Source organism: Meles meles, chromosome 17 (genome assembly GCF_922984935.1).
Source record: "Meles meles chromosome 17, mMelMel3.1 paternal haplotype, whole genome shotgun sequence".
In the NCBI taxonomy this organism is placed as follows: Eukaryota; Metazoa; Chordata; class Mammalia; order Carnivora; family Mustelidae; genus Meles; species Meles meles.
The window spans coordinates 48,375,259-48,396,561 of record NC_060082.1 but is presented as its reverse complement, the minus strand read 5'-3'; the positions used below and the strand labels follow the sequence as shown (position 1 = coordinate 48,396,561).

Here is a 21,303-nt window from a genome sequence, read left to right as displayed (position 1 = left end):
CTGGATTAAAAAAAAACAAAAAACTTTTATTCCCTTTTTATTTCAGTTTGGGTAATTTCTTTTGACCTGTCTTCAAGTTCGTAATTTCTTTCCTTGCCTATGTCAAGTCTGCCATGGAGCGTGTTTTAAAGACCTTCTTCATTTCTAGGGCACCTGGATGGCTCAGTTCCTAAGCGTCTGCCTCTGGCTCAGGTCGTGATCCCGGGGTCCTGGGATCAAGCCCCACATCGGGCTCTCTGCTTGGCGGGAGGCCTGCTTCTCCCTCTCCCACTACCCCTGCTTGTGCTCTCTCTATGTCTTTCTCTCTGTCAAATAAATAAAATCTTAAAATTGAAAAAAAAATTAAAAAAAAAAGACCTTCATTTCTGTTACTGTGACTTTTTTTTTTAATTGCTAGCAGTCACATTTAATTTTCATCTGTGCTGAAATTGCCCATGTAATTTTGCATGATATTCACCTTTTCAACTAGAGCTTTTAACAAATTTAATCAGAATTATTTAAAATTCCCTATCAGATTGCTTCAACATCTGTGTCATATCTAAGTCTGGTTCAGTTGATTGCTTTGTCTCTTGGTAGCATGTTGTGTTTTTTTTTCTGGGTAGCATTTATATGCAAATTTTAAGGTTCACACATTCCGTGGCTTCCTCCCTTCTTCAGTTCCCCCACTTAACTTTTTGTCTGCTCTGTCTAGTCCTGAACATAGTCTTCTGACATTCCAAGTTACTGTGGCTGTGCTTTCTGTTGTAGCCATTGACGAATAAGAGAATGCCTTGGGCAAAGAGATAGAACCATGTAGCTCTTACCAGAGCAGTACCTCTGTATTGAGGGTAAGCTTCCCTCCAGCTCCTGTCTTCATTTTATTTCTCCCGAGTGCCTTCAGATAGGCTTTTTTTTTTTTTTTGTCCACATTTTCTAATCTTCATCTGTGGGAAGATTAGTCTAAACAATCTACTCTACCATTAGCAAAAGCTGGAAATCTTTTGGATTCCAGAACAGCAATTTAATAAACACAGATCTGATCATGTCACTTACCCCCTGAAGCCCTTAAATGTCTTTCCATTTATTAATGCTCTTGGCTTTCTCTGTAGGCACATAAACTGGTCTCATGTACTATGCTGTAATCATACTTCCTTCTTTCAACAAATAGCAAATTCTCACCATTTGTCTTATGTTCACTGTTAGTAAATTTGTAATTGCCTGCCACATGGAAATTATTTCTCTTTGGCTCTCTGTTTATTTCTTTTTGGATGATCATATTCCTGTGTTCAAATCCAACTACAACTTACAGGTACAATTTTGGGCAAGTTACTTAACCTCTTTACATCTCAGTTTTTCATTTGTGAAAGGGGAATAAAAATGATACCACTCCTACCTATAAGGTTTACTGTTGAGAATTGGATGGATTGACTATATGCGCGCACACACACACACACACACACTTAGAACAGTGCCTGGTATCAGGAAAACACTCAATATATAATAATTATTATTTTCAGAAATTCATATGCTGTGACTCTACTGTGTGTTAATTCCTTTATCTTCTCTGTTTTAAAAGACTTATCCTTTGTTAATATACATGTTGAGAATCACCCACCTCTGATTAGATCCCATGTGTTTTGAGTTGCCATGTGATTTATCTTATAAAAAATAAAATATTTTTTCCTCCTAACCCCAACCTTAGGGATGATAGAAATTTAAGAAACAAAGGCCTAATAAGTGGTGTGAAGTCACTCAGTAAAGAAGAATTGAGTGCAGAGTTATTAAACTTATCTCTGAACACAGATGTATGTCATCAGCCTTGTATATCTAAACAACAATTGAAAGCAGGTAGTATTCTTACTACAAATAATTAGAAATATATCTTTTATGTATTGACATTATTGATAACAATTGGAATCAATAGTAAATTTTCATCTTGTATGTTTTGTTTTAAAGATTTTTTATTATTTATTTATTTGAAAGAGAGATCACAAGTAGTCAGAGAGGCAGGCAGAGAGAGAGAGGGGGAAGCTGGCTCCCTGCGGAGCAGAGAGCCCAATGTGGGGCTCGATCCCAGGACCCTGGGATCATGACCTGAGCCGAAGGCAGAGGTTTTAACCCACTGAGCCACGCAGGCACCCCTCATCTTGTACGTTTAAAATGACATTGAAATGTTTGCTGGCACACAAATGGTTAGAAATAAATGAAAATAAGAAGAAGGAAAGAAAGAGGGACAGAGAGAAAGAAAGAAAGAAATGAAAATTACAATGGTAATCCAAAAGAAAACACAGTTAACATTATTGTCTTCTACATATGCTCTTACAAATTAATTTGAATTTTTGTCCATACACTCGCATACATTTTTACATGTTTATAATCACCATGCGCAGGCTATTTTGTACCTTTAAATTAATAGTAGCTACAAGAATATACAGGAAGTACTCATTCAAAGTGGAGAGAAATTTTTAGCTTCCTGTTCATAACCTTCTATTAATGCAATAAAAAATTGAGTAATAGGAATTTGAAAGATTCAAATAATTTATTTTATTTTATTTAAGATTTTATTTATTTATCTGACAGAGATCACAAGTAGGGAGAGAGGCAGGCAGAGAGAGGAAGGGAAGCAGGCTCCCTGCTGAGCAGAGAGCCTGATGCAATGTGGGGCTTGATCCCAGGACCCTGGGATCATGACCTGAGCCGAAGGGAGGCTTTAAGCCACCCAGGCGTCCCTAATAGTTTTATTTTTAATTTTAAACTAATAAGAGAAGGGAAGGTAGTAAAATTGTTTTATCTTTTTATCAGAATAATCCGTCCTGTAGCTTGGTATTTGATGGAATGTTACATTAAATTTGACATAATTTATAAATACATTCCAACCCTTCTCCCTGTGTTGGCAAAAAAAATATTGAAATCTTTAATATTATATGTACTTTTTATGTATAATTGTATAAAGATTCACATATCTAGTACTACTGTTACTTATCTTACCTTTTTGGTAGTAAGATTTCTTTTGTCATAATGTTCAAAATGACATTTAGATGGAGGAAGAGGATATTTTAGTTTATGGTGTTTCAGGGGTAACATGCTTTTGTTGTGCATTCTGTTGTTACCACTTTAAGTCCATAGTTGGTATTTATAGAGATAAGCTACTTAATATTTTGCATTTTGCCATAAAGAAATTGCTGTTGTCTTCAGGTATCAAAATAGTAATGTTAATGAAATGATAATCAATTGAAATAATGAAAACTTACTAAAAGGGTTGGCATAAAGGTAGTTAAACCAGAGATTTTGGTTCTTTCAAAACAATATATTGATGAGACCTACAATTGGAAGAATACGTTATGTTTGGAAGAAAACACACTTTGATCCATAATTGTTCATTTTCTACTATAGATTGATGAAAAGCATTTTTCTAATTTTTCCTTTTTTTGAGAATAATAAAACTAAAATTATGGTTAAAACATTACACATTTCCTAAATTTCTGTTTTAGTAAAAAGATTTTGTTGCCTTTTGTCAATTTGCTAATGTGATGTATTTATGTTGTATCTAAGACAACTATTCTATGGATACATGTTTCTAAATACTGTTTAAAGAAGTGAAGTATTGGTTTGGTTTATGTGTAATTCAAATACCAATTATATGCATAAAATGTTTATTATTTGTGGCCAAATACCAATTATATATGTAAAATATTTACTGTTCTATTGGTGTCTTAAATGAAGCCTGTAACTATTTGTTTTAAGAAGCAACACTGTTAGAAGAGAGCTGTAAGGAAGAAACTCCACATTCTGGACGACCCATTATACTTGAAAGCATTGTATCTGATCTTGAAAAATCTCTCGGAACAGCTTTATCTTCAATATTAGAAACGGAAATGAAAATTGCTTTTGGAAACCTTTGGATGGAGGTGATCATTTCAACTCTATTAGTTGAAAATTTCTGTTTCATTGCTAAAGATTTATGACCTTATCTTAGGAAATATGACTTGTATAAAAATGTGTAAGCTTCATTGGAATGATCTATAACCCATTATTTTTTAATAGTTTTTGAAATAACTTCTTGAACATTAAATGATAGACATTTCCTAAAGATTATTAACAGTATTTTAGCATTTCTTCTTTTTCACTGAACAAGTATTTATTAGGTTTTTACTATGTGTCGGGCACATTGACCCCACGGAGCTTAATTTGAATTCAGAAAAACTTCTGTCTTCTGTAGTTTGTTTGAAGAATGTCTAGTATAGGGAATTTGCATAGCAATTTGTATTCAGAAAAGAAGTGTATATTTTGGCCTAAGTCATAAATATGAGAATCAAAGTATAAAAATGATCATTATTGGGGCACCTGGGTGGCTCAGTGGGTTAAGCCTCTGCCTTCGGCTCAGGTCATGATCCCAGGATCCTGGGATCGAGCCCCATATCAGGCTCTCTGCCCAACAAGGAGCCTGCTTCCATTCCTCTCTCTCTCTCTGCCTGCCTCTCTCCCTACTTGTGATCTCTGTCTGTCAAATAAATAAATAAAATCTTAAAAAAAAAAAGATCATTATTAGCAAGATAGTTTATATTTTCTAGATTCATATCTTTTCTGGCATCAGTAAAATACTGCATTTGGCCAAAATGGTCTTTTTAGTTTAGTTAATGTTTGTTTGCTGTTCACATCTATAGCCAGGAGAAACGTTTTGTCCCCCCCCCCACCCACACCGCCCCACCCCGCCAATTGTAGATTGTATTTATACCAGATATTTAGTGAGATTCTACTACTTGTCAATGTGATGTTTATGCTGCTCTATTATAGTATCAAGTACTGAACAAAAATGATGAGAAATAATCAGAAGATTCTAGGAGGGTTGACTTAAATTGGATGTGTTATAATATCCATAGGAAAGTCATTGCGTATGAATGTTTCAAAACAGGATGCGCTGACGTCTTGTAATACTAACTGATTAATCTCCTTCATAACATGTCTTTGTAGGAGTGTAGCCAGTGTTAATGGTAGTTGACGTCTTTTTTCTGTATAGATTTTCCTGCAGCTATGTGAAATAATTAGATTGATTTCTTCCTAGAATTGACTAAGTTGGAAAGTAAATTGTCCATCTTTTCTGATGAAAACTGTGCTGCTTCTGATTAAAACAGTGCTTTTGCTTTGCACACATGCACATTTTGTTTTGCACATAGTTTCTAAAACTATAAGGATTAATACTAATATGAATTTTACAAAAATAATTTACAATGGAATTAGCATTTTAAGATTATGATTGGCTTTTAACAAAACATCTTTTAATTTAAAAAGAACCCAACTATTTTGCCCAGAAATATATGTAGGAATGCCTTAATAGGTACTTTTAAATAATAGGAATGATAAAGAAATTCGTAGGTGGTAATTTTTTCAAAATACTTTTTAGATGCTGTACTTGAAACCACCATGGACTCTAATTCATTTATTACAGTGCTTTAGAAAACACTGGTTGGCTGTATTTGGATTAGTTATGGAGAAGAACTTGCTTTTAACCATTGAGAGCCTATATGAAAATCTCTGTAAAGGTATGGTTTTTTTATTTTGTCTTTAGCAATTTTATGTTAAAGTCAGACTAGTTGATATATTCCATGGAATGTGAAGATGAATTATTAAGAAACTTGTCAATTATTTTTTAATCATTTATACTTCTGATTTCTAAAGGGAGTTTGTGGCAGCTACATGAATGGATCCAGGTCACAGAGCTCATGACTATTAATGGTTTCACTCTCGATGTTCCTAGACATAGTGAATATATCATATTTTATAATGTTTGAAACCCTTTAAAACCATATTTTACAGTTTATCAGGTATATAAATACAATTTAGATTTTTCTGAAACAATTTTATTTATTTATTTGACAGAGAGAGAGCAAGCACAAGCAGGGGGAGCTGCAGAAGGAGTGGGAGAAGCAGGCTCCCCACCCAGCAGGAAGCCCGGGGTAGGGCTGGATCCCAGGACTCTGGGCTTACGACCTGAGCTGAAGGCCGATGCTTAAGCCACTGAGTCACCCAGGTGCCCCTGAAATTTAGATTTTTAAAAATTTCTTATGTGTTAAAATTTCTTACTTTTGTTAACACAAACTTTGGCCATATTTCCTGTACCAATTTTAGAAGTAGTGTATCAAAGTACCTACCTAAAATATATGATTAAGGAATAGGATTAAAAAAAGTTTCTTGAGGGGCGCCTGGGTGGCTCAGTGGGTTAAAGCCTCTGCCTTCGGCTCAGGTCATGATCCCAGGGTTCTGGGATCGAGCCCCACATCGGGCTCTCTGCTCTGCGGACAGCCTGCTTCCTCCTCTCTCTCTCTGCCTACCTCTCTGCCTACTTGTGATCTCTGTCAAATAAATAAATAAAATCTTTAAAAAAAAAAAAAAAGTTTCTTGGGGCACCTGGGTGGCTCAGTGGGTTAAGCCGCTGCCTTCAGCTCAGGTCATGATCTCAGGGTCCTGGGATTGAGTCCCGCATCGGGCTCTCTGCTCAGCAGGGAGCCTGCTTCCCTCTCTCTCTCTGCCTGCCTCTCTGCCTACTTGTGATCTCTCTCTGTCAAATAAATAAATAAAATCTTAAAAAAAAAAGTTTCTCTGCTGAGAAGAAAAAGATGGGAAGAGTACTGATGGAATGTTATGAAAGCCCGTGTTTTATGATTATACTAACCCTAAGAAGTTAAGTGAAATATCCAAAGTCAGACAACTGGATTGTTCTTGCTCTACTTTTGAAAAGCAAAGTGTGTATGTAACAATTACTAGGATGTTCAGTTGGTCCTTGACTTTTTTGAACATCTAACATGAAGTTATCTATTTATTTTAATGTATTAGTTATATCTTGTCTACTTTTGAAAAATAATTGTGAGTATGAAAGGGCCATTAAATAACAACCTGAGCACACAAGATGGTTTTAAGCCAAGTTTAAAGTCACAAGAGTCAGGCAATGAAGAATAAGAAAGATAATTTTACCATAAAACATGTGCAAATAATTATTACAAAACTTGAACACGGATTTTAACACTAAGCATCCTGGAAGCTAAAACAAAACCAAACCAGAAACATATTCTATGGGAGGTATACCACAACCCTCATCCTTCCATTGAAATCTAAGTTTTTGGAAAATGTTTTGTATCTTTGAAGACTGCCTCAGGGGATTTAAAGCACCTGGTTCGGTGCCTTATGACTTTTAAAAGTTACTAATTTGGGGGGCACCTGGATGGCTCAGTTGTTAAGCATCTCCCTTCTGCTCAGGTCATGATGCCGGGGTCCTGGGATCGAGCCCCACATTGGGCTCCCTGCTCTGCAAGAGGCCTGCTTCTCCCTCTCCCACTCTCCCAGCTGGTGTTCCCTGTTCTCTTGCTAGCTCTCTGTCAAATAAATACAAATAAAATTTTCAAAAAAAAATAAAAAGGGGTGCCTGGGTGGCTCAGTGGATTAAGCCACTGCCTTTGGCTCAGGTCATGATCTCAGCGTCCTGGGATCGAGTCCCGCATCGGGCTCTTTGCTCAGCAGCAAGCCTGCTTCCCTCTCTCTCTCTCTGCCTGCCTCTCTGTCTACTTGTGATCTCTCTCTGTCAAATAAATAAATAAAATCTTTAAAAATAAATAAATAAAAATAAAAGTTACTAATTTTTAAGTTAAAGACATTTCCAGGCATTATCTGTAACAATAGAAGTTATTTATAAGTGGTATACAAAATATGGAATGACTAAAAAAAATATGGAATGACTTATTGGATGCATCTTCAGAGCACTTTTACAAGGTATATAGAAACATTTTCCATTATCTTGAATGGAAGCATAATTTAGTTGGTTCAATCAAAAGGGAAAGTTCCTAAATCATATATGATCTTGAACAAGATTTAGTTTTAATAAGGTATATCTAGTTGCCATGTTCCATTTTTCTCTTTTTCAGGAATGGGCAATGTTGGTCTTTTGCACACAGCTTAGAGGTTGTAGGCAGCAGCTCTAATAGGGAATAGGAGAGAAGTGAAGAGATGGTGACTTCCTTTTGCTCAAAATTCATTTTTGGAATCATTGTGTGCATAATTTATTGATCCTTGGTCTAGAAGAATCTGATGCTTGATGTTTACTGACTTGTAAGGAATATATAATAGAATTATAAAAGCCTCTTCTGCCCTAAAGTAATTTTGGGTTAGGAAAATCACAGTTTATGATTTTGTTTACTGTCTTTTAATAGTATCCTCGGCTGTTGAATTATGTATATGCAGTTAACTTCAGTATCCCAAAGAAGAGATTCTTAGATCAGTTCATAGAAAATTGTGTGGGAAATGATTAGTAGCTTTTTAAAATTTTGTTATCCATATTAAGTTTCATCTAAGTGATCGTTGACCTTATATAAGCATTAAAGTATCTCAACCATGTAGATTCCTTTTTATGTTGTGTCTAGATACTGAATTTATCATTATTTCCCTTTAGCACAAAACGTTAGAAAGACTTCTAAGACAGAAATCAAATGATTAATTCAGGGATATAAGCCCTATTGAACTTTGACTACATACTTAAAGAAGATGTGCCCAGTTTCTCCTTAGGAGATTTACTGGGTTCATCAGATGAATCTTCTGTCCTATGTGCAGCATCTCTTATCTGTCTTTTCCCACAGGAATTTAAACTAGTCATTGCATTTTAAAAATAACTAAGTGCTTCCTAAGGAAATATACTTTTCTCTCTTCATTTGCTAAAGGGGAAGCCAGAAGGCTGACTATAGCCATCACACTAGATTAGAATTTCTGAATATTGTATAATTAATTATTGAAATCTACTTTTAATTTTCATTTGACCTTTCAGTATTTCTATGCAAATACTTGTGTAAGTAATACAGATAAATAAAACTCATAGTACCAGCAAAAAAACCAGGCTGGTGTTTCAGAACATAGAAGAGTTTCTGAAACTGTGAACATTAAAAGAAAATAAAACAGGGCGCCTGGGTGGCTCAGTCGGTTAAGCTCTGCTTTCGGCTCAGGTCATGATTCCAGGGTCCTGGGATCGAGCCTCAGCAGGGAGTCTGCTTCTGTATCTCTGTCTGTTTCTCCCCCGCTTGTGCTCTCTCTCTCTATCAAATAAATAAAATATTTAGAAAAAAAAACAACAAATACATTGTAGCATGTTTATTTGAAATGCCTTTGAAAACTGTTATATAGTGCTCCACCTTAATAATGGAAAGATTTCTTCTGTTCTAAGCTTTGGTGACATTAGAAATTTGCTTAACTTCATTGTTCATAACTTAAAATCTTTGAAATCATTGTCACCACCTCTCCTAATTGGTTTGAGAATTTAAGGTAAGTAAGATTAGTTGAAAGAAAATTGTTAAACCTTTGAATTATTTTTTGTAGATTCACTCACTTTGCTGATTTATAAGGAAAATATTCTGCTAGCTTGTGTTGCCCACAGCCCACTGTTACCCAAATTATTTATATTTTTCTAAAGTTGTGTTAGTTGTGTTGTGCAGAGAGAGGAAAGATTATTTTCAACAAATCTAGTATTACATTTGTTGTAATGGAATTGAAAGGCAGAACACTACATGATTAACTGAGTTGGTTGTGAGAAGTACTGTATGTAACGTACATGCTTACTGCCAAGTGAGTCTTCTGATGCCTCTATATTCATCTGTATATGAAACAAGATCCACCTTGAAACTCTGTAGTTTAACTTGTTTGGTAATTCTCTCTTCTGAAGAATACAGAGTACCCGAATCAACTCCAAGAACATTCTTTTGCTAAATTTAATTGTAATGCTTTTTATGCCAGAGAGGGAGATGAGGAGTGGTGTGTAGGTGTAAATGTATACTTTCTTAAATTTCATAATTAACATTAGATTGGTTTTCCAAAGACATTTTTGTGTTGAATACTCATTCTTACCTATTTTTTCCTTCTTAATTCCTCTTACCAGCTAACAATGCAGTGGATTTTACAACATTGAAATTTCTGCTTCAGGATTCTAAAAGTTTGCTACACGCTTTCAGTACACGGTCAAATTATGATGGTATTCTTCCACAGGCCTTTGCTCAAGTCAATGAACTACTCCAGACCTTTGCAGAGGTAAGATATCTTTGGAATGCCATTTAGAGTAGCTAATCACATACATTCTAAAAATGTTTTAGCAGACAACAGAGGTAAAGGATATTTTAAATCTAACTTATTTTAACACATGAATGGCATTAAGTGAATTGAAGGGAAAGTAAACAATTCTTATTGCAAGTTATAAAACACATTCTCTTATGGAAGCACCATTATAGCAGTTTTGGAATTTTATATTGTTTCATTTATGGATGGACACAAGCTATGCCTTGTTGTTTGAATGCTTACTTCCCAGTGCCCCAGACAAGTGGATCATAGCATCCATCAGAATACTTTGGAAGTTTGTTTTTGTTTTTTTTTAAGATGCAGATGCCAAGCCCCTTTCAAACCTTACTGAATCAAACTTTTGGTAGTAGTACTTAGTAATACTGTTCTTTTTTTATTTTGAAATAATTTGAAACTACAGAAAAGTTACAAGAAGAGTTCAGAGGATTCCGTATATACCCTTTACCCAGATTCCCCAATGTTACCCTTTTTTCACATTTGTTTTATTGTTTTCCCTGTCTACCTATTTGTCTACTTATCCAGCCACATTTTTTTTCTAACCTGCTTGTGATCTCTGTCAAATAAATAAAATATTAAAAAAAAACAAAACAAGGGCGCCTGGGTGGCTCAGTGGGTTAAGCCACTGCCTTCAGCTCAGGTCATGATCTCGGGGTCCTGGGATCAAGTCCCGCATCGGTCTCTCTGCTCAGCAGGGAGCCTGCTTCCCCCCCTCTCTCTCTGCCTGCCTCTCTGTCTACTTGTGATCTCTCTCTGTCAAATAAATAAATAAAATATTTAAAAAACAAAAAACAAAAAACAAAACAAAACTCAGTATCACCATTATCAGGTATAAGACATTAATGGTACTTTATTTTATTTATTTATTTATTTATTTTTAAAATATTTTATTTATTTATTTGACACAGAGATCACGAGTAGGCAGAGAGGCAGGCAGAGAGAGAGAGGAGGACGCAGGCTCCCTGCCGAGCAGAGAGCCCAATGTGGGGCTCGATCCCAGGATCCCATGATCCTGAGATCATGACCTGAGCCGTAGGCAGAGGCTTAACCCACTGAGCCACCCAGGCACACCTGGACATTAATGGTACTTTAATATATATATATCATCTTCATTTTTTTTCTTCCGAGTTACGCAGTTGACCAGGTTTTTGTCAGTGTTCTTTCAAGTTCACACAATTCCCACTACCTGTGAAGTAATGAAAGTATTAGATGATACTAAAATTCATCATAGCTGATAGGGAAAGACTTACGTACTTGCTTAAGAGAGCATCTCATGAAGTAAAAGAAGCATCTTTTTTTATAAACTAATAAGAAATACGTGGTTGAACTCCTGCGAAAGAATTGATCTAAGGGGTGAAATGATCTTTTGGATTAAGATGACTAAAACCATAGCAGTTGTATTTTTCCATGGCAAATGTGACTTTGAGAACCATCTGTAGGAAAGAATGGACTTGGATATATGGAGGATTGCAGCTTGACTCTTCTTTAAAGATTTTTTTTTTTTTAATTTATTTGACAGACAGAGTTCACAAGTAGGCAGAGAGGGAGGCAGAGAGAGAGAGAGGAGGAAGCAGGCTCCCCGCCGAGCAGAGAGCCCGATGCGGGTCTCAATCCCAGGACCCTGGGATCATGACCTGAGCTGAAGGCAGAGGCTTAACCCACTGAGCCACCCAGGCGTCCCTTGACCCTGTTCTTGAATTGTGTAGGGAACCATAGATTAGCCTTTCCCATCACAGAATTAAGCCCTAAACCCCATCTTTAGTGAAACAAACATAATGGAAACAAGATGAAAAATTCAGGTTACTCATAGGTTTATTAGTCTTTGAATTAGGATTATTGAAAATAAAAAAAAATTAGGACTGATTGCGATAAAAGTAACAACAAATGTCCAGATTTAAGGCTCTTTCATCAATTGGAAACCAAGAGATAGGAGTTACCACAAAACTGTGGCATTAAAATTTAGTGTTATCTGATAATAGTGTGCCAACTGTATGTTGTCCACTGAGTAGTTAACTGAATTGTTATTTATTCTTGGATCCTGATGTTCCAGTTGCTACATTAGCAAGAGTCCTGAAGCCCATCGATGAAGAATCTACATCCTCATTAGTGCTTTACCCTCAACACCTGGCATTAGTGTGATTGCTTGAAACAACCTGTGTTTCCATGATTAGAACTTTGAAGTGTTGCTAATTCATTGTCTAAGTCAGCCAGGAACTCTGTGATTTAGCTTGGACTTTTAAAATACACTTTCAGGGGCGCCTGGGTGGCTCAGTGGATTAAGCCGCTGCCTTCGGCTCAGGTCATGATCTCAGGGTCCTGGGATTGAGCCCCGCATCGGGCTCTCTGCCCCGCGGGGAGCCTGCTTCCTCCTCTCTCTCTGCCTGCCTCTCTGCCTACTTGTGATCTCTCTGTCAAATAAATAAATAAAATCTTTAAAATAAAATAAAATAAAATACATTTTCAGTAGGAGTCATTTTGTAGAATGCATTAGATTTGGTATATGACCTACATACTTAGTCCTGCCTGTCTCAGTAACTCGAGCACCAAATACATTACCTCCAGAGACAGGGTATCTAAATACAGCAATTGTTAAATTAAAAAAAAAAAAGGCTCCCAAACTTAATGTACCAAGTGTAGAAAATCAGGTAAAAAGGAATATTCACTTGTTTACTTCTGAAAAGGCTTGTGAGAAAACAAAGCAGAGAGTTAACCAAAATGGTCATTTTCCAGATTTTTATATAAATGGGGTGGGAACTGGAAAAGGATATATACATTTTTCTTTGATAATCCTTCCAACCGAAAAAATAAGACTTGCTCTGCCAGGATGGTAGGATAATTAAAGTCAGCCTTATTATTAAGTTTTAGACCTTCATGTCCGAGGAGCCTCATCCTGAGTAGTTGTGTTTTGGGTTTTTTTTTCTTCTTTAAGTTTTGTTTTGTTTTCAGGGACAGAGAATGGGGTCGGGGCAGAGGGAGAAGGAGAGAATCTTAAGCAGACTGCACCCTCAACATGGAGCCCAACATGGGGCTCAACTCACCATCCTGAGATCATGACCTGAGCCAAAATGAAGAGTTGGACACTTAACCAACTGAGCCACCGGGTGCCCCTGACTAGCTATGTTTTTAATCTCTGATTAATTAACCTCTCTGAGCCTAATTTCTTCTTTTGTGAAATGAGGATAATAATCTGTGCCTCAGAACTGTCATGAGAATTAAATAAATTAATACTTTTAAAGCATTGAGTGCCTGGCACTAGTAAGTGCTGTGTAGGTGTTTGGGAAAGACATCCACCTGCATAGTTGTGTACACTAATATTTGAGAGCTGAGGAAGCGAGGCAGTATGTGGTGATTAAAAAATATATATCTCGGAACAAAATATGTCTTTCCATCCATGTATATTAAGTGCATAATTAATATAAATAGGGAAAAACAGGAAGAATAACATTCTTTTTACTTCCTGCTCCCAAAGATAGAAAAGGAGAATATTTACTTTTATTGTTGGAGAGAGATCAGAAGCCCATTCAGAGTCAGATTCCTGAAGGTCAGGTTCTATTTATGAGTCTTACCAGCTATGTAACCTTGTACAAGTTACTGACCCGAAAATATCGATAATCATAGTATCTGTTTCATAGAGCAGTTGTGAGGATTAAATGAGCTAATAGATACAAAGTTTTTAGAAAGCTCCTATGCATAAGAAATGTCCCATAAATACTGTTATTTCCAGTAGTGCTGGAACTTTTTTATTTTTTAATTAACATGAAGCTAACAACCCATAAGCTAACCTTTGAAATCATGCTGTTATCAACAAGGAAGCCTAGAGGGACGCCTGGGTGGCTCAGTCGGTTGGGCTGCTGCCTTCAGCTTGGGTCATGGTCCCGGGGTCCTGGGATCCAGTCCCGCATCGGGCTCCTTGTCCTCTCTCTGCCTCTGCCTGCCACTCTGCCTGCTTGTGCTTTATGATAAATGGATAAATAAAATCTTTAAAAAAAATAATAAGGAAGCCTAGAGAAATGGAATGATTTTATTTAAGTTACAGTAGTGCCAAGACAAAAACCCCCAAGTTTTAAATGTCATAAAGTTTTTTTTCATTCTATCAGAGTTTTTTCCACTTAATATTTTCCCCGAAGGTGATTTTAAAAAAATTATTTGAATCAATAATATTGCTCTTATACTCTGTTCAGTATCTTTAATTATCAATATTTAAAATATGCTCAGGTCTGCATTCTTAAGTACTTGTCATTGGCCATGGTGTTTGCTACACTAACTCCTTCCAACAATTACCAAACTTCTTAAAGAGCAATCTATTAACCCTTGTTTCCATTTCTTCACTCATTTCCTACTTAATCCTTTACAAGTAGAATTCTGCCTCCATATTCTGTTAGGTGAATTAGGTTACCATTGATCAAATCCACCATTTTCTCCCTCTTTCTAGTTTCTCAGCCTTTCTCAGCACTTGATGTAGTCCACTCTTTATTTCCCGAAACTTACCTCTTTGGGCTTCTCTTGCTTTCGAGTACTTCTGACTCTTCCCATATCTTGTCAGTCTCTCTCTCTCTTTTTTTTTTTTTAAAGATTTTATTTATTTATTTGACAGACAGAGATCACAAGTAGGCAGAGAGGTCGGTAGAGAGAGAGGAGGAAGCAGGCTCCCCGCCAAGCAGAGAATCCGATGTGGGGCTCGATCCCAGGACCCTGAGATCATGACCCAAGCCGAAGGCAGAGGTTTTAACCCACTAAGCCACCCAGGCGCCCCTTGTCGGTCTCTCTTTTTCTTCTTGCTAATTTCCTCCCTTCCTCCTTTAATTTGTCTACCTTTCACTACTTTCTCCTCCCCCTCCCTCCCTCTCCTCTTCCTCTTCTTCCTCTTCCTCCTCCTTCTTTTTCTGTTTTTGCTATTTCCTCTCTAGCAATCTCATCTACCTCTGAGGTTTGTCTGCATGGGAATGAATACCAGCTTTATCTTTTGAGCTACAAATCTGCATATCCAATTACCTGCTAGATATCTTTACTTAAATATCTTTTTATTCTTCACGGTAGACATTTTAAACACCAACCTATGGTCTGTTTCTCCTCTTTTCCATAACCAGCCTTTCTTCTTGGCTTTACTACAGGTGGCCGTAAAATCCAGAAATGTAGATAAATCTACATTAAATGCCTAACTGCTCTTACATTATAATACATGATACATTCAGTGTGTTGCCTTCAAATAAAACTGTGTCTTTACATTCCTTTGGAGCAGTAAATGAGGGAGGTTTGATCTATTTTTACCTTATGGACACTTTATATTTCTATTATTTGTACAATTATTCTTGTAGACATCTAAATTTAAAAAATCTTAGAGTCTCCCTCATTTCCTGAATCTAGATTTTGGCTAAATTTTTTTTTTTTTTTTTTAAAGATTTTATTTATTTATTTGACAGAGAGAGAGATCACAAGTAGGCAGAGAGGCAGGCAGAGAGAGAGGAGGAAGCAGGCTCCCTGCGGAGCAGGGAGCCCGATGTGGGGCTCGATCCCAGGACCCTGAGATCATGACCTGAGCCGAAGGCAGCGGCTTAATCCACTGAGCCACCCAGGTGCCCCTAGATTTTGGCTAAATTTTTAAAAATTTTTCTTGTGTATGTTTTTTTTTTCTTTTTCTTCTTCTGCCTTTTCAACCTAATTCAAGTTCTCAGGACTAGTCTACTGGATTATTTCAGTAGCCTTCTAGACAGTCTCCTTGCCTCTTGAGAAACCTTCAGTGGCTTCTTCAATTGCAAAAGGTTTACAATCTGTCTTTTTTTTTTTTTTTTAATAACTCTTTGCAATCTCATTCTTGTTAATGGATCATAGGGTACTTGGAGGCTTGATTCCACATGTTTATCATTGTATCCTAAGTGTTCTCTGTCTTGTTCAATACCATATGTGTAGAAGGGTTCAAATAGTATTCTTGAATTGATATTAGCATGTTAGCTAAGAAAGGTCACTATAATAAATACATTGGAACTATTTGATATAAATGGAAAAGGAAAAATATATATATTTTAGCTCTGACACTTTTCTGAAATATTCTGTACATAATCGAGGACAAAGAATAGTCAACACTTCTTGGAAGCCTAGAACACTGTAAGCACAATTGGCATTGTTTCTCTCACTTCCTAGTGAAGGACTAGCTGAAATTTGTGTAATTCTTATTTCCCCAGGTCAAGGCAAAACCTAAGCAAAATCCTTCAGAAACTACTGTGGATAAAAAGCAAGAAGATACTTCTTTGATGAAGTCTAATAACCAAGAAATCACCATTTTCTCAGGTTCTCATGTTCCTCAACCCAACAGGCATCAAGAAATCTGGTCTGTCCTAGAGAATGTTTGGATTACATTATATCAGAACAGGTACTAAATTTCCAAGAATTTTTGAGTTCTAGGCTTTTCCATCGTTACTGTAATTCATTGAACAGTTAGTGTTTGGGTTATGAGTTTAATGTATTAGATTATCTTACTGAGGGCCTTTTATCAAATTGGTGCCTTAGAAACAGTGATGCTTAAATAAGGGTACAATCAGATTTATCTTGAGTGTTTTAAAAATACATATGCTTAGGCTCTGTCCCTAGAAATTCAGACTTGATAGGACTCCAGGTGACACTGAGATAGTGCATTAAAAAAAAAGATCTCTATAGGTGATTCGGATGTGAAACCTTCATGAAAAGTATTTCCCATGTATGTCAGAACCAATAAAAGCCACCTAGATTGGCTAAACAAATCAGCAGGACACAAAGCCTTAATGACATTTAAGATAATCTAAGAAAAGGTCATTTCGGTTTAGGGAAAATTCATGTAAGATTTTCTAAAAAGAGAGATAAATACTTATATTTAAAAGGAAGAAATGCTTTTATTCCTTTGATACCTATGAAAGCATACTCTGTTCTTGGTAAAATGAAAAGATAGAGACCATTTGTGAGTAGTTCTTTAAATACTGCTGGAGTAGTTTAAAAAAATAATTTAAAATAACTGCTTTTAAAGTAGGTCGACCTTCCCCTTTTCCCAAGCCCATAATATTTATATAATTTTATATATATAATATATTTGTGGGTCATACTGAAAGCTTTTTAGTATGATTTTTGTTCAAGGGCCCAGTGTCTCTGTTATTTTGGATTAAGATCATCTGTCATTTCCTCTGTCAGGAAATGGGCAGCAAAGTAATATGAGCACTCTTTTTAAACATCTTTTCTCTCTTATAACACTGTAGACCCATTTTTAGTCCTTGGCTACAATTATAAGTTCTTTCAAACAAATGTGTAGTTTGTCACACTAAAGAAATACCAATACCTAACATGTAAGCTAAAGAAAACAATACTTAAAAATTTCTGTTTTCATGTAATGCATTTGTATTTTCATATCTTTATTTTGTCCAGTCTTAACATATTGGAAATCTTTTGGCTAATGAGATATTCTTGTTAGCAGGAAGTTACGCCATATACTAGGCAAAGTTTTATCACTTTCAAAATAAAATAGATTAAAGCCATTTCTAAGACATTTTAATCTTCTTTTCATTTAGAAAATATTTCTAAATTTCACTTAGAAAATAAAATTTTCATTTTAGAAAAATCCAAATATTCAGAATTTGAATACCTTGTCTTAGAATTGACCTATAATATGCATACATTTGTGTTGGATGTTAGAGTTCAGGTAAATTCTGTATAATAAATCAACTTTACTTTGTAGTATTTCAGTACATGAAAAATTCTTATATTGCTATATCAGTGCTTAGTTCTCTCTCTCTCTTTTTTTTTAAAGATTTTATTTATTTATTTAACAGATAGAGATTACAAGTAGGCAAGAGAGGCAGGCAGGGAGAGAAGAAGAGGAAGCAGGCTGTCCGTGGAGCAGAGAGCCTGATGTGGGGCTCGATTCCAGGACCCTGTGATCATGACCTGAGCTGAAAGCACAAGCTTTAACCCACTGAGCCACCCAGGCACCCCCAGTGCTTAGTTCTTAAGCCTACTTCATTGCTTCTCATGCCTGATTGTGTACCAGAGTGAGTGTAAAACTTTGCAATATATTCTTGCTTGAGCCCTTCATTGAGAGCTGCTCATTTGAAGGTTGAGTAGTTGAGGAGGGAGGCAAGATGGCAGAGGAATTGGGGACCTCATTTTGTCTGGTGCCCTGAATTTATCTGGATATCTACCAAACCATCCCAAACACCCGTGAAATCAGCCTGAGATGTAAGAATATATATCTGGATCTCTACAAGCAGAAAAACTCTACCGGGCCTGAGTAGTGGCATCTGAATGCTCCAGTTTTTCCTAGGGTGCATCCTGCCTGGGTCATGGTTGATATTTTGGACTCTACATTCCCTCAGCATCCCTCAACAGAATGACAAGGAGGAGGAACTCCCAACAAAGAAAAGAACCAGAGACAATGCCCTCTGCCACAGACTTAATGGATATGGATATAAGCAAGATGTCAGAAATAGACTTCAGAGTAACACTTATGAAGTCACTATCTAGGCTTGAGAAAAGTATTAGTGACAATTTAGAATCTCTAAGGGCAGAAATGAGAGCTAATCACGCCAAACTTAAAAATGCTATGAAGGAGATACAGTCTAAACTGGATACTCTGACTGCCAGGGTACATGAGAAAGCAGAACGAATTAGTGGTCTAGAAGATAAGATGATAGGAAGGAAGTCAAGGAGGATAGGGATAAACAACTAGAAGTCCATGAGAGCAGGGTTAGATCAAGGATGCCATGAAATGTTCCAAAGCCAGAATTATTGGGATCCTTGAAGGTATGGAGAGAGAGAGAGAGAACACTAGAAGGTGTACTTAAGAAAATCATAGCTGAGAACTTCCCTAATCTGGGGAAGGAAGTAAGTATTCTTGTCTAGGAGGCAGAGAGGATCCCTCCTAAGATCAATAAAAATAGACCAATGCCCTGATATATAATAGTAAAACTTGCTAATCTTAGAGCCAAGGCAGCTATCCTGAGAGCAGCTAGGGGGAAGAGATTTCTTACCTATGGAGGGAGGAACATCAGAATAATATCAGATCTGTCCACAGAGACCTGGCAAGCCAGAAAGGGCTGGCAAGACATAATCAGGGTACTAAATGAGAAGAACATGCAACCAAGAGTACTTTATTGAGCAAGGCTGTCATTCACAACAGATGGAGAGACAACAAGCTTACAGGACAGGCAGAAACTGAAAGACTGTGTAACCACCAATCCAGCCCTGTGAGGAACAATAAAAGGGGGGTTCTGTAAAAGGAGAAAGACCTCCAAGAATATCATAGACCAGAACTTTACAGAGACAATATATAGAAACAGGGACTTTATAGGCAATATGATGGCACTAAATTAATATCTTCCAGTAGTTACTCTCAATGTGAACGGCCTAAATACTCCCCTTAAATGGCATGGTGTTGAAGATTGAATACAAAGACAGGACCCGTCCATATGTGGTCTCCCAGAGGTTCATTTGAAACCTAAAGACACCTCCAGGTTGAAAGTGAGGGGATGGAGAATCATTTATCATGAAGGTGTCGTAGGCTACTAGTGTTTCAGAATACTTTTTCTTTTAGAAAGGTCAAACTGTACTTATTAACCATTGTATTTCTTCAGATTTCCTAAGTTTTCCCTTTTGCAGACTTGTCAAAATGCTTTACCCCTTTCATACATGTAGGAATGTGGAAAAACAATTTTATGGTTCCTCAGTACATTAAATGTGCCATCATCATACAACCCCGCAGTTCCACTCTTAGATATATACCTAAAAGAACTGAACACAAGTGTTCAAACGGAAACATGTGCATGAATGTTAATAGCTAAAGTGGAAGCAGTCCTGTGTGCATCAACAGATGAGTGGATACACGAAATGTGGTGTCTCTTAAAATGGGTATATCCATAAAATGGAATGTTACTCAGCTATAAGGAAGTATCCATACACAATATGGTGTGAATGAATTAAAAAACATGCTACGTGAAGGAAGTCAGACACAAAAGGTCACATGGCATATGATTTCATTTATATTAAATATCCCCAACAGGTAAATCTATAGAAATAGAAAATAATTAGTGGTTACCAGGAACTGCAGAGAGGGAGGAATGGTGAGTGCTTAATGAATACAGGTTTCCTTTTGGCGCGGTGAAGATGTTCTATGAGTAGATAGTGGTGATGGTTGTAGACATTGTGAATGTATCAAATGGCCACACAATTGTACACCTTAAAATGTTCAAATGGTAATTTTATGTTTTTTTTCCCACCATAATTATTTTTTAAAAATGCTTTGGGAAGTACTGTCAAGTGAGAAACTTCCCTTGAATGCTACTACCTAAAGGTAACCAGTAGTTAAAGTGGTTATTCTCATGTATACCCGTGGTTATTCTGGGTATACATGAGAATAACCACGTTAACTACTGGTTACCTTTATTTTAAAGCCTGGTTACTAGTTTTCTAGGGCTGCCATAGCAAATTACCACAAACTAGGTGGTTTAAAATAACAGAGGTTTATTCATTCATGGTTCTGGAAACTGTAAAGTCTGAAATCCAGGTGTCTGTCTGCAGGGTTGATTCTTTTGGGAAGTTCTAGAAAGATATTTCAAATAAAGTCACATTCTGAGGTTCTGGGTGAACATGAATTTCAGGGGCATACTATCCAACCCAGTACAGCATATATTTTGATTTTTTTATATGGTGGTGGTTATGTTCTCTAAATCAATTTTGTATACCTTTATTTTTCTATGGTATAGATGGCATAAGCATTATTTTAGTAGTTCGTTGGTATGGCATCAGATGGCTAATTCACTATTAACACTTTTTGCATCATGGCACATGTAGGTGATTACTAATTGTTGCCCAGTTGCAAGTTATTATTAATGTGCTAGATTTCTAAAATTGGAATTACCAGAGTAAGGTGTATGGATATTTAAAACTTCCAGTTTCAGGAAACTGGAAGTTTTATGTAAATCTGATGTCTTTTTTTTTTTTTTTCATCCTTATGTACGGGAGTACTGTTAGTATTTATGGATTGATTTGAATGCAGATGAACAGTATTCTGTGTCTTACGGTCTCTTGATAAGAAACATTATTCCCACAGCTTATAAGTATTACTTCAGATTAGATGCGCATAGTTGTTCCTCTGGATCCTTTGCATGAATGTTAGCCTGGGCATTCATTCACAAGTCATTGTCTCTTATTTCTAATTTAAATCAATCAGGATTATGCGAGAGGAGTTATAAATAGTACCTCATTTTATAT

General features: G+C 36.4%; 1 protein-coding gene across 3 annotated transcripts in view; it reads left to right on the top strand.

Moving 5' to 3' along the window:
* SWT1 (SWT1 RNA endoribonuclease homolog) overlaps positions 1-21,303 on the top strand; it is a 105,700-nt gene that overhangs the window by 39,707 nt on the left and 44,690 nt on the right. For all 3 annotated transcript variants that reach the window (XM_045982791.1, XM_045982792.1, XM_045982793.1), the window contains exons 11-15: positions 1,682-1,827; positions 3,724-3,887; positions 5,381-5,519; positions 9,887-10,035; positions 16,257-16,444. In XM_045982791.1, the coding sequence (XP_045838747.1) occupies positions 1,682-1,827; positions 3,724-3,887; positions 5,381-5,519; positions 9,887-10,035; positions 16,257-16,444 (786 nt within the window). The remainder of the gene's footprint in view (positions 1-1,681; positions 1,828-3,723; positions 3,888-5,380; positions 5,520-9,886; positions 10,036-16,256; positions 16,445-21,303) is intronic.